We start from the raw sequence: 13,640 nt of genomic DNA, 5'->3' as shown, positions 1-13,640 counted from the left end.
AGCACTAAAATGATAATTACTGCTTATGTTATAGTTTCCCATTAAGAGACTGGCAGACAGCCTCACTGTGAGATCATGCCTGCTTTCACTGTTTTTAACTTTATTTGTATTTGTTGTTGGATACTTGTTGCTCGCTGTCAGGCACTAAAATATTGGTAATTATGGAAATACTGTGAACAATCATTTAATTAACAGATATTTAACTAAATACATTTCTTAATAGTACTTTAAGTACTCAATCATTTTAGATTGTAGAGTTAAAATATTAGTATTCTCTCTCTAGGAGTTGGTATATCTATCCTTCATGTGCATGTTTTTCTCATCTTTCTCTGTATTTTCTTAAAATCCTCAGAGCCAGAATAACTTGCTTCTCTCTTCTGTAATTTATAACTTCAACATTGTTTCCTTCAAAGCCTTTGAAATAAAACGTTCAGTCAACAGCAAATGTTTCTTTTCCTTCTTTTTTCCTCACTGTGTTAACGGCCAAATGATACCACTCTGCACATTCCAGTGGTGAAATGTTGTGATCTGTGTTTGCATAGTGCCATCTTCTGGAAGACGGCATTAGTGCAGAAACATTCAACATTTTCTGTCACACAAACTTTTTTTTTTTTCCCAGTAACATTTGTTGAGCTGCTTTTTCTAAAACCTCTGGGCCTCTCTGGGGTCACTTTCTCTCTCCTCCTCTGCAGTGAGCCCTTATTTTCTATTCTGCTCTCTCCTCTTTCTGGTTCCTCCCTGCAGTCTGATAAAAACCCGTCTTGGTAGCCAGCTCCTGGAACCTGCAGGAGAACAGAGGCGGCGCTGCAGCTCCTCCTGAAACTCTGCCCCACATTCCTCCTCCTCCTCCTCCCCCAAGTTACACGGACCTCCTCTTTGTCTCCTTTTTTCTCAACTCTGATTTTTCTGATCTCCTCACTTTCTGCATTTCCTGGGTGTCTGGATTCTACACTGAGGATGTGATACTGACACATTAAGATCTGTTGCTGCTGCAAGATGACGGATTATCACTTTCACTATCCACTTTGACTACCGGCTCTACTGAAATAGTCCTTGAAATTCATAGAAGAGCATTTTTAGACTGTTTTGCATGCGTTATATTTGTCAGAAACAGGATATTTTGTAGAGTTGCCTATTGTGATGACATCCTCAGTCGCCACTTTGTTCAGGTCATCCCTGTTTATCATTTATGTGTTGCATAAAAGCTGTTTGTGAAACGTTCATCCCATTCAGCCTCCTCACCTTTACTATGGCTGAAGGTGGACAGGAACCAAGCCCTAAATGTTTGTTTCTTTATGTTACTTGACTCATTCAAGTGAATGTTTTGCCTTTGCATCGTCATGAGAGCTGGACTCAGAAAATCGTAGCAAATCTTGTGGGGTTTCGGGGGGAAGAGACTTTATTATTGAGAGAACGTTTCGCTAATGCTGGTCATGTTTTATAAAGTCACTGCAGGACAGTTTGCGTGTCTTTGTTTTTGATCCTGTTTTTAACAATAAAATGTCTTTTAACGGAGGAAATGTGCTCTCTGTTATCTACAGAGCCTCTGTGACCATTCTGTTTGAAACAGATTATTTTGTTATTTTTGTGGCTGCTGCACTTTTGTCTTTCGGAACATAATAAATGGCTTTTTTTTTGTTGCTTGAACTCTGTCCTTTTCTTTTACTCCTCTGCTATTTCATTATTAGAATATGTGGTCAGTATTACTACTCATAAGACCCTTCCATTGGCCTTATTAGTAGCGCTCAAAAATAACATGAAGCTATTGTAATATTCTATAATGCTATAATTAGTTTATGTTCATTTAAAAGAGTCATTATTGTTTCTATGAAAGGATGTCGACCAGGCCTTTGTCATTAAAGTTGAGCGCTGCTGAGCGATGATTGTAACGGCCTGTAACCTCCTCTCTCCTGCCCCAGGACTTCAATGCCGTCTCAGCCTTCCTACGGCTCCAGCTCCCCAACTCACGGAAAAGTCAACAAGCTGCCTTCTGTCAGCCAGCTCATCAACCCCCAGCAGCGTAACACACTCACCCCGTCCAGCATGTCTGGAGGCCTGACTGACAGTAAGTGTGCCCCCTTTGTTTCTCTTCCTGTCTATCTCAGGCCGTGCCCCCAACCCCCTTCCACCCGTCGTCCCGTTCCTTCTGAGCTTATTGTATACGTATAAGGGCAGCGTGTCCGGGCAGGCAGGAGGGGACCTTAACACCTCTCACCACCCCCGACAGAAAGTTTCCTCCACAAAAAAGAATGTGATCCCTGTGAGACTCTCGCTCTGTGTGCGCCCGCAGGACCTGTTGTGATGCATTATGTGTCATGTCGAGAGTAATCTCTGCATGCCCCCACCACCCCCCTCCCTCCCCCCACCCTGTGTTTCAGTTGACATTGCGTAATCTCTAAATCAGAGCAGCGAAATAAAGCTCACAGTAGCTCCTTTTTTCTCTGCAGTGACTCCTATGATGGGCACTCACATCCCCATGAACGCTGACATGAGTTCACTGAGCCCCACACATGCACTGCAGCCCCAGCTTCCCTTGGTGCCTTCCTCCCACTGTACTCCCCCTCCTCCATACCCAATGGACAGCAGCATCTCCAGGTACCTCATTAATTATTCATACAGCCCTTTCCAAAAGCAAGTTACAAAGTGCTTCATAAAAGACATAAAACCAAGGAGTGTTTAGTGTAAAGAAACATAAATCAACAAGATTAAAGTGTAGTTTAACAGATGAGTTTAAAAGAATAAATGCTGTGAAAGCATTTAGAACAAAAACAATGAGATGATGGAAGAAATGTTCTACAATCATGTGTTTTTAGGAGAAATTTAATCTGATATATAGAGTGAGCTTGCCTGATCTCCTCTGGGAGGTCATTCCAGTGTCGCAGAGCCTTCGACCTGTATTTACCCTCACATGTTGGCGTACGCACATCCAAAAAAAAACTCCACAACATCTGCTGGACCAAACAGGACATATGGCACAAAGTAGAATCCGTTATTCACTGTTGCTGTCCAACGTTTCAGTCAGTCACGAAAAGAGATGGTAAAAAGAGAAAGGACAAAGAAGGAAAAAAAAGAATAATAAAAAGAAAAGATTAAAATGAAGGAAATAAAATAAAAAAGGAAATATTAAGAGAGAAACAAAGAAAAGGAGGGAAAGAAAAATATTCAATAAAACCTTTCATTTACTTAAAATAAAACTTTGAAAGCCTATTACTAAAACTTATTTCTTAAAATTTACAAAAACATTAATACATTCTGGAAATAATGTTTAAAGATTGTAGTTTTCAGCTGTTGCTGATTGCCATCATTTTCAGATATGTGTATATATAATGGGAAGTTTGTTAGAGCAGGTTTTTGCCTGCTGAAAATTTGATTGAAGAATAAAAAACCTTCAAATGTTCCCAAAGTTACAGTATTTTCAAGCCACTAATAAAGCAAAAAATATTTAAATGAATGTAGCAGCCATGTGGGCCTTAAATTGTACTAATACATCAGATTTTTTATCAATTTATGTTTTGAATTAAATTATTTGCCTGAAATATTTCTTGCCTCTAAAATACTTTCTTACTTCATGATTAAGTCAGAATGATGTTGCTGCCAGAAGTCATTTTAAACTCAGAAGTAACTTTATGTAACTTTCTTCGCACCACAATCATCAGAATGAGCCACCACCCTCCTAACCCCACAACACCTTTTAAATGACGTTAGTTTTGCTTTATGTATTAAATATTTTACAGAGAACTGTTTAGTTTTGTCATATGACAGTAGTCTGAAACATAACAATTAATAATAATAATAATGATTTGATAACTGCAGATAGCCAGAGCCAGTGTGTTTTGTAAAATAAACTGTATGAACATTTAGTACTTTTATTGTTCCTCTATTAAACCTGTTCACTCTGTTCCTCCCACAGCTTCCTCATACGGCTGGGCTGCGCAGGCTGCTTGGATTACTTCACAGCACAGGGCCTAACCAACATCTACCAGATTGAGAACTATAACATGGAGGTGAGCCCTTGCCTATCCCACACGAGTCATTTGATGGGTTAGAAAGAAGAGTGGCTCCCCCTGCGAATACTAACGCTCCCCTGTGTAATGACCATTAGGACCTGTCCAGGCTGAAGATCCCCGCTGAGTTCCAGCACATCATCTGGAAGGGCATCATCGAGCACCAACAGGCCATGGATTTTTCCCCACCTCCCCACATAGTGCGCACCACCAGCGGGGCCTCCACCGTCAGCGTGGGCTCCTCTGAGGCCCGAGGCGAGCGCGTCATCGACGCCGTGCGTTTCACCCTGCGCCAGACCATCTCCTTCCCACCGCGCGACGAGTGGTCCGACTTCTCCTTCGACCTGGATTCTCGCCGCAACAAACAGCAGCGCATCAAGGAGGAGGGAGAGTAAGACACCTCTGTCTTGTTCCCAATGTTCCCATTTCTCATTTCACGCCTGCTGATGGAACATTTCATCTGAACACCTGATACTAGTGCAAATACTGCTGAGAACAAAACACATATTCAAATAGAAATGCACTTATTTTTATTATTGTTCTGGCTCTCGTTATCACGGAGAAGAAATAAATGGTGTTGAGCAAAGGTGCATTTTATTATGTTCTAATTTCTTGAGAGCACTTAAGAAATGCTGAGGATTTCAAGATTGCTTTGAGTTTATGTTAAGTGTTAATGATTCATTCCGATGTGTAAGCATGACTGGAGACAAAAATTGCATTCAAGGGATTACAAGGGCTTATATTTCTGCTATGGGCCATAAATAGACTTTTACATTTTCACCATTATGGTTGTGCAAGTTAGTCAAGTACACTGGTTTCATATGTGGCAGAAGTCAGCATTGATTGTATACATTTCAAACATTTCCTGTCAGAAGTATTATGTCAGATGATGGTCATTTTTTTTTTCTGCTGTAGCTTCTATATTTAGCTTTTTTATGTCTGTTATGAGACCAATGCATCACCTTTTTCGTGTCAGGTTGTGAAGTATGTTTGTTTAAGTGACAGATGGTCGTTCATTTGATGTAGCCATATATAGGCCTAATGCTCTTGACCCAGTGTTTTACAGGTAAATGATACTATGACTGATGTCGTTTTGTGTTTGTTCTTATTGTTTTACTACTGTGCAAACGTGGTTGTGATTGCATTTTAAGGGCAAGTTTTTGCTCTTGCAGTGGATGCCTGGTACAAGTTTTTTTTTTTTTTTTTTAATTCATGAACCATGTTTTGGTAGAGATTTATTTCATTTAATAACTGGCCAAAACCTGATATAAATGTATATAAATTTGTATAGTTCTTGTTTGAAAGTCTCCCTAAAGAAAATGCATGATTTTCATCATGAAACAAAGCATATTGATGTGAATATTGTCTGGTATACGTTACCAGCAAGAACAATGTTTGTATTAACTCAATGGAGCACAGTCAGTATGTGTGTGTATGTGTGTGTGTAACCAACACTCGCCAGTAGCCCATGTTCAACTTTGTTTCAAGTAGCCAGCATTGTTAGAAAGCAGAAACCATCTGCATTTTCATATTTTTGTACAATGTATTGTAAATATGTTGCAATATACCAAGGGTATTTTGATATAAATCAAAAATAAATATCCATACTTGCTGTATTGCATGTTAATATTCCTTTGTGTCAAGTTATTTAAAGTGTGGCTTCATTCAGATTTCTTTTTACAAACATGAATGAGGTCAAACAAGTGAAACTACCACAGACAGAAACTGTTTATGTCAGCTCTTTGTTACATACTGATTACTGAGATGCTCCTACTGATATTTTATTGTTTTAACCACCATGTAAACTTCCTGTAGTGGAAAGAAACATGCACCTACCCTTATATTACCAACTATGTAACAATGACAGTGAAATGACCAGCAGATACAGGCAGTTTTTTATTTGTTCATCCTTCAAGCGGACACCAGGGGGAGTAATGACACCCAATACCATGACAACTGCTACAGTGACGTCTCACAGCTTTTCTCCTTCAACAGAAGCAATAAGGTGGAGGCAGCTGATGAGATGCATTTTGTCTTCATTTCTACATTTATTTCTTCTGAGTACCAAATTTCATAGACTTGTAACTCATTAATGAATCTTGTTACCGTATATCTAGTTATTTACAGAAAACAAAAAGAAAAAAATGTAACTGTGTGCATAAACAACATATCAAACACACAGTTCTGAGCTGAATGGACTCACTCATGGTTCACTTACACTATGTACATCTTCAGAAAAATAGGCATCTTTTTACATTCTGTTACATTTTACAGACTGTGGGAAACGATGAGATCAGTCTGTGCGAGAAGCATGAATTTACTCGACTTCGGCCACGTGAGCAACCTCCACCTCCATGGTCTGAATCTCTTCAGTTGCGTTTTCCTCCAGCTTGGTCCCTGTGATGGCCTGTTGCGCCAGGACATAGTTCACGACCTGCATGATGCCTTGATCTGACAGCGTCGCCATGGAGCCGTCGTTCACAGCCTGGACGGCCTGCACGGCCTCCACCGTCTCCTCTGTGATCAGCACCGTCTCGATCTCCTCTGGGGGCATCTGCTGGGCGGGGCGGAGCTCCGGAGGCAGGTCAGACGCCAAGATGCTGACGGCGTGCTCCACCTGGGTGCCCTGGTTGTGAAACTGCAGGGTGTCCTTCTCCAGCATGATCTTCCCGGGCAGGTTGTCAACGTGGTACTTGGCCATGTGCTTGCGTAGAGTGCGTGCGTCGATGTGCGCCTCCTGGCACATGGGGCATACGTACGGTCGCTCTCCTGTGTGCGTGCGGACGTGACGCTTGAGGGAGCGGGCGTCGGCCCAGGCAACACCACACGTCAGGCATTCAAATGGCTTCACTCCTAAAGAGAGGGGTAAAAAAAAAAAAAAAACATTAAGAGACGTCAGCACTTTTGAAAAGAAATCATAAATGAGCTAAAACGACCACATCATGTCGGGACGCTCACCCTGGTGGTTGTTTATGTGGCGTCTGTACTCTCGCAGCTGAGTGAACTTCCTCCCACAGTGCTCGCACTCCCTCTCCAGGTTCTGCTTTACTCGGCCTTTCTTCCCGTGCGTGGCTTTCTTGACGTGCCTCCTGAACAGAGCCTTCTCAAAGAACTCCTTCCCACACACGTTACACCTGAGGAGACAAATACGACATGATTTCTATGCTTTGACGTCAAGCTGTTTACAGACGGGTGTGCGTCAGGTGTGTTAGACTCACTTAAAAGGCTCCGCCACACTGTGCGACTTGACGTGGGAGTACCAGTCCTTCTTCCAGCTGTAGCATTTCCCGCACACCTGGCACTGGAAGGGCTTCAGGCCCATGTGCTTGTTCATGTGCTGCTGGAGATCTTTGGCTTCGTAGAACCTTTTATCACAGCTGCAGGAGACAGGAAGTGGAGTGAGTAAATTCATTAAACCTCATCTTAGTTCACGCTTTGTCCCGTTGAATCACGTGTCATTAAAAGATGAAGAGTTACTCACTGAGAACAAGCAAACGGACGCACGTCAGGTTTGGGCTGGTGCTTCTTCAGGTGTTTGCTCAGAGCAGACGCTCGATGGAAAGTTGCTCCACATGTGTTGCAGAGATACTTTGATTCACCTGTTGAAGTGTTTTATTGTATTTGGTGAAAACAGCCTCATATATCTGGTTTCATGAGAAATACAGTCAGTTCACCAAATTTATAAAAAGCTTTCTCTCACTCGCAGATAGTTTTATTCACACAGGTTTTGAGATATCTGTCCGACATTTATGCCACAACTGCAATACGATGCAGATGAGTGGAAGTTTGTTTGTTGTGCTCACAGCTTTGGAAAACTAAATTCTAAAAATTCAACAGTTCCGTCTCTTTCCAAAAACAACGGGCATCATGCAAGAAACACTTGTACGAGCGATCCGCGTCCGTTATATGAACCGTGAGACTCATTTGATTTCAGAATTGTAACGCCCTCGTCTGAATGAATTTCTAGTTTCATTGTGTTAGTTAAATCAACCCCCCAAAAAACAGATTTAATGTAAAGTTCATCTTTATTGAGAGGTTTGACATGGTGTGGCGGGTTTAGTTCTGTAGTTAGTCACTGACAGCTGCCTCAGGGTCCATTCAGGTCCTCTGTTGCATCTGACGTTGTAACATCACCTGCTGTATAATATTCTCTCATCCTCCTCCATGACCGTCACCTCCCTTTGACCTCCTCCTCCCATCTGAGTCATTGACTGCTTTGCTTTGGCTTATTTTTAGCATCTTGCTTGATGTGAAGTGTTCAGTTTACATCTGTCACTGTGCACAGTACGACACAGCTCTGCATTGTGAAAATAGTATTTTTGCTCTTGTATGATTTTAACAGGTAACCTTATGTAGCAATTTGTTTTTGTCAATAATGCAGGAATGGACCCTATATTCAACATATATATAATGCTGATTTTTTTTTTCAATGTTGAGCACCATGAACAAAATTCTATTTGTCTCCATTTTAAAGGAGTAGTGGGAGAAATGTAATATGCTATAACTATGACAAATTTAAAAAAAACTATCCGTTTAACTACATACTCTAAGTTGTAAGTGAGAAAACGTGTTTTTTTATTTGGGTGAACTGTCCCTTTAAGAAAAGCAACCTTCAATCGCAGTCTGTACTGACCTGTATGGAGGCTGGTGTGCTCCTCCATGCTCCGCTTGCTCACAAAAGATTTCTTACAGAACTCACACTGGAACTGCTTGGTGACATCGTGCAGCGCTCTGTGCATCTTCAGGCTGTGTTTGTGAGCGAACGTCTTGCCGCAGACCTTGCAGGAGTGAGGCCGCACACCGGTGTGATTCAGCATGTGGATGCGCAGAGAGTAGAGCTTTGGTAAAGTCTTCCCGCAGATGTCGCACACGAATTCTCTTTTGGTGTGTGGCGATAAAGTCTTCTCATCCAGATCGCCGTCCGCCTTGCCCTCAGAGCTCTGTTCTACTAAGGGTTTGGTGACGGGGGCTCGCTGGCTGCTCTGCTGCTTGTGTCGGGCCAGGTGGGCGCGGAGCGAGGCGGCGTACTGGAACTCTTTACTACACAGCTAGAAGAAGGACACACAAACACCTGTCAGAACATTTTCACTGACAATATTAATAATTAAACGTGAGACGCTGACCAACACTAACACTTACGCTACACTTGTATCCACGAGCTTTCTCGTGTTTTAATGTGTGCATGATGAGAGAGTAGCGTCTTTGGAAGGACATGCCACACTCGGAGCACGTGTGCTCTCCGTCAGCAGCGCTCTCTGCCGGGGCTGGGTCCTGCTTGGTTCCGGTCTCTGGCTCTGCCACCTTTGTCCCAGCCTCCTCTGTGCTGAGCTCTCCTGCCGTCACGCTCTCCACCACCGCGCTGGCGTCTGGATCCGCCCCACACTCAGCCACGGACTGTTCCTCCATTTGATTCTCCACTGGCTGCTTTGGAGGTCTACCCCTCTTCCCGGGCCTCGGGCCAACCTAAAAACAGGTCTGTGTTCAGTTGATCTAAACATTTCTTCACACTTAACAAAACACAAGATGAAAAGAAACATTATTTATACACAATATTCAATAAAATTAAATGACGTACCTTAGGGGTGGCAGCACGCGGTGGGGTTGAACCTTTCTTGCCCTCCTCTTCCTCTTCAAGCCCCATGTGTAGACGAGCATAACCCCCCTCAGCTATAGAGCGCTGCCGCAGTCGTCTTCTGTTGGGGTCATCTGACATCATCTCCTGTTTGTCTTCATGGCTTTCATCAGCGGAGGGATCCTCCTCCTCCTGTGGAATGAACTCCTCCACCTCTTTCTTCACTTTGGCTGGACGCCCTCGTTTCCGTTTCTGAGGAGTAGGCGCGAGCGGTGCCAGTGCTGATTCTCCTTTCTCCTGAGGCGCCGGCGCCGCCTCCGTCTGCAGCCCGACAGAGACGACCACAGATTCTAGTTTAGTGACCTCTGAGGGGCTCACTTTGTCTGGGTCCACATTTATAACAAAGGCTCCGGCTTCAGCGACCTGAGGCTGCTCCATCGCCAGACAGGCTGAAACCACAGCGAGGGACTCACTGGCTCCAGCCTGTCCGCTGTGGGTGACCACAGTCATGGTCTCCCCCGCCATTCCTTCTGCGCTGCCTGAAATAAGAGTGACCGTCTCTCCTGCCTCCGCCTGTCCGCTGTGAGTGATCAGAGTCACAGTCTCATTCTGCGCCGCCTCCCCTTCATGTACTCCTCCATCTCCCTCCACAGCCTGGGTGACGACTGTCATGGGCTGCTGAATGTACGCCTCTTTGGAGGGTTCAACAAAAGCTAAGGACTCCCCCGTTACAGTGACCCCACTGTGGGTGACCACCGCCCTGCCGTCACCCTGTATGGCCATCATGTACGCGCCAGATTCTTCCTTTAAGCCCTCCTGAGAAGCTGGCTGGCTCGCCACCACGGTGTGGATGTCCCCTCTCTGATAGACCGTCAGCTTCTGTTCCTCCACCTGCTTATGCACAGACTCGCATATCTGCAGCACCTCCGTCATCAGCAAATGTCGGGCGAGGTTGGCAATATCTGCCATCACGCAGAAATTAAACGTAAGCATGGAAGTGTACGCGAAATCCAGCAGTGGTAGGAAGCTGGCTTTGGTGAAACCTGGAGAGAGAAGAATGGAGGTTAAAACTGAGCGAACGTGCAAAACATTCTGCTCTGAAATCAACAAAACCAAATACTCACCAGAGAGGTCAACCACAGCTTCATGGGTGGACACGGCCCCTTTCTCGAAAAAGAGCTCATTGAAGTATTCACTGCACGCTGCCAACACAGCTTTATGAGCACGGTACTCCTCTCCTTCAATCAGCAGCGTGATGTCACAGAACTGATTGCTGAGGCGCTGCTGGTTGAGTTTGTCCAACATGGTTTGGCTGTGTTTGGGCAGGAACTGATTCACCTCACCCTTACTGTCCACCTGGAAAACACACCAACAAAAACAAAAAAACAAAAATCAACAAATGCCGCATTAATAAAACAATCAAATAACCAAATTCACAGTTGTGATTTCTAAGTCTGTGATACTTACAAAGACCAGCTCATGCTTGGCCATCGTCTTGGCCAACTTGGATCTTGGCTGACAAGACGCATCAGTGAAGATTAAACTATCATCTCCCTCTTCTTCCTCCTCTTCCTCGTCCTCGTCATTCGCGTTGGCAGCCGCCCTGCGTCTCCCCGGCCGGGCCAACAGTCGCGCTCCAGAACCATCATCTGCACTCCTCCTGCTCTGACACTGAGCACACTCTCTGATGTGGTCTTTCACATTTTTCAGAATGCCTGAGGGCGTTAAAAAAAAAAAAGACACGTCATTCACTTGTAATAAAACCACCATCATAAACTGCTCCAGTCACAATGACAACAGTGTTTCCTGTTTACATACACTCAGTTGACTAGAGATAACAGATAGAATAGATAGATATTCTGCCCAATAAACAGTTTAAAACTCATAATATTCAACTTAATAACACACAATACTATGCAAACCAGCACATTTTGGTATTAAAACATTATTTGTAAATACTATTTTTATCCTGTATAAAAATCAGTGTGTGAATACAGTCTGAATGGTGCATTCAAGTGCAATAAGGTAGTATTATTTAGCACTGAAGTTCAATACTAAGTCTCGTTATCTTATTCATCACTTGAAATTAAGTCTAAGCACTAGTTGGATTATAATTAATCATATAAGTTAAAAACATGACTCTTTAAATAACTATCCACTAGATGGTGACGAAGAGCAGCTCTGTGCAGTGATGGGTGGTGTAACTTATATTTATATTTACACCAACTCTCTGCCTGATTTCATGGCATCACAGTAACTATGTGAACTTCTTGTAGCTCAGCCTTGTCGTCTCACCTCTCCACCAGTACTTGTAAGAAATGGACTCCCAGGTGAGCTGCTGGTTGAGATGCTCCCCTCCTCCGGTGATGTGCGCCTGGTTGATGAGTTCCCTCCTCCGGCCGTCCTGCAGCACCACCTCCAGCTCCGTGAAGTCATTCTGGCCCTTTAGTCGACGTTGATAAAACAAAGTCCCGTTTCTCACAACGTAGCAAGTCGCCGCTTTTCGTATTTTCCTCTTGGTGTTGCCAGGCGTCCCCGGCGCGTACGGCTCCCGTTCATCCGTCAGATAGCGTATGATGGCCAAGTAGCTTTCTTCACTCGACATGGCTCAGCGGACCCGCGGTTTTCACGCCAATTTACGGATTGATCTCGAAGAGCAGGGCCCTCTTCGGACGTGTAAAATTAAGATATCAATTTTATACGGCGCTCAGATAGTAGATAACGTGAAACAGAAATGCCACAACAACATTTCAAATTGTTTTACTAAGGTGGAACTGCAGTTCGTAACCGTCAGGGTAGACTTGCCCGAACAGACAAAATGGCTGCTGCACAACCGGATTTTGCGTCAGCGAAGGCGGAAGCGCGTCGTGAACTTAACTTACCACAAGAGGGCGCAATGCCCACATTTATAACTATAGCTTATGTTCATGTTTAAGAACAAAAAGAGGATTTTTATTTTATTTTAACATTACACAAACAAACATAATGCAGGGAGGTCTTCGCATTCTGCATATTTAGGAGGAGAGGGAGAAAATAGGTTATATAGAAAGATTTACATTCAAATAATTTCAGTCAGTATTATGTTACTTAGTTTTAGGCTATTGTAATGAATTAATGGGTTTTGAGGTACCTGGTTTATTTTTTGTTTAGTTTGAAGATATATATACTCACTATATACACTTAGCCTAGGCCTGTATATTCACTCTGTGACTGTTACACTCGTGCTCAAAGTTTGTAGGAGGTTAATTAGATTTAACCAGGTTTCCCATCCATTATATATGGGTTAAATAAAGAAATGCTTCAGAACCTACTGTAAAGGTAAACTAATTTGGAGGCAGCGTTTTGGCTGCACAGTGGTTCAGTAAAAGTGTGTAGTGACTCTTCAAGTAACATTAAATTAGCGAAGTTTTGTTTCTAGCTTTTGCTCTCACCATCGCTATGCAGAAAGTTCACTCCAGCAATGTGTCATTTGAGGCTTCTGTGTCATTCAACTTACAGCAGCTGTGATGACTTAGTTTCCTTTCATGTGCTAGGGTTAGGTTAAGTTTAGGTTAGGTTAGGGTTGAGGTTAGGTTACGCTACACATTCAATCATACTAACTGCTCACTTACAAACATGTTACGTTGTTTGGAGACAGCACAGGCTGCCTCGACTTGGCTCCTGTGTAACCTTTTATTTGAAAGCATGTCCACTTGAATTTAAGGTTTAAGGTAGCAGTTTATATTTCTGACCTCTTCAGCCCTTACTTACTTACTCTACCTCCAAGAGCCTAAAATTCTTTCCTTAGATCCTCCTTTTCACTGTCCCAGTTTAAATCTGGGCATAATCAAGCATCTCCCATTGTTGCTCCAGGGCTGTGTTTACCTGTGACTGTTTTCCATCACTATGGATCCTGTCTTAAGACTTTTTTTACTGCCTTGCTTTTAGTCTACACAAATATTTTATATTATAAAGTGTGCACTATTAATTAAGTTGACTTGAGGTGATTTATGTTATATAGGTTTTACTTTCTTGTTTCTTAGTGATGAAACGTGTGAGTAAAGTGAGATGAAGTTTTGTCTCAC

The 13,640-nt window shown here is 43.2% G+C and overlaps 2 protein-coding genes across 14 annotated transcripts in view; one reads left to right on the top strand and one right to left on the bottom strand.

Moving 5' to 3' along the window:
* Positions 1–5,631, top strand: part of tp63 (tumor protein p63) — a 32,867-nt gene extending 27,236 nt beyond the window's left edge. For 7 of the 13 annotated variants that reach the window (XM_044361823.1, XM_044361824.1, XM_044361829.1 and 4 more), the window contains 4 exons: positions 1,920–2,065; positions 2,430–2,595; positions 3,911–4,004; positions 4,103–5,631. In XM_044361823.1, coding sequence (XP_044217758.1) covers positions 1,920–2,065; positions 2,430–2,595; positions 3,911–4,004; positions 4,103–4,399 — 703 coding nt within the window. In that variant the 3' untranslated portion in view covers positions 4,400–5,631. Of the gene's footprint in view, positions 1–744; positions 1,648–1,919; positions 2,066–2,429; positions 2,596–3,910; positions 4,005–4,102 lie in introns of those variants that run through there. The other 6 variants (XM_044361825.1, XM_044361826.1, XM_044361833.1 and 3 more) reach the window with 3 other exon arrangements.
* A 256-nt stretch (positions 5,632–5,887) lies between these two features.
* Positions 5,888–12,530, bottom strand: zbtb11 (zinc finger and BTB domain containing 11). Its single transcript, XM_044361881.1, has 10 exons — positions 11,872–12,530; positions 11,044–11,291; positions 10,701–10,932; positions 9,580–10,619; positions 9,144–9,467; positions 8,638–9,052; positions 7,486–7,603; positions 7,223–7,381; positions 6,963–7,138; positions 5,888–6,857 (listed from the first exon to the last, which is right to left on the bottom strand). Exons 1-10 carry the CDS (start codon positions 12,179–12,181, stop codon positions 6,322–6,324), a joined length of 3,558 nt encoding a protein of 1,185 aa, XP_044217816.1. The 5' UTR covers positions 12,182–12,530; the 3' UTR covers positions 5,888–6,321.
* Between the last annotated feature and the right edge of the window lie 1,110 nt (positions 12,531–13,640).

This window comes from Thunnus albacares, chromosome 9 (genome assembly GCF_914725855.1).
Source record: "Thunnus albacares chromosome 9, fThuAlb1.1, whole genome shotgun sequence".
Taxonomy (NCBI): Eukaryota; Metazoa; Chordata; class Actinopteri; order Scombriformes; family Scombridae; genus Thunnus; species Thunnus albacares.
This window is presented reverse-complemented; position numbering and strand designations above follow the sequence as displayed.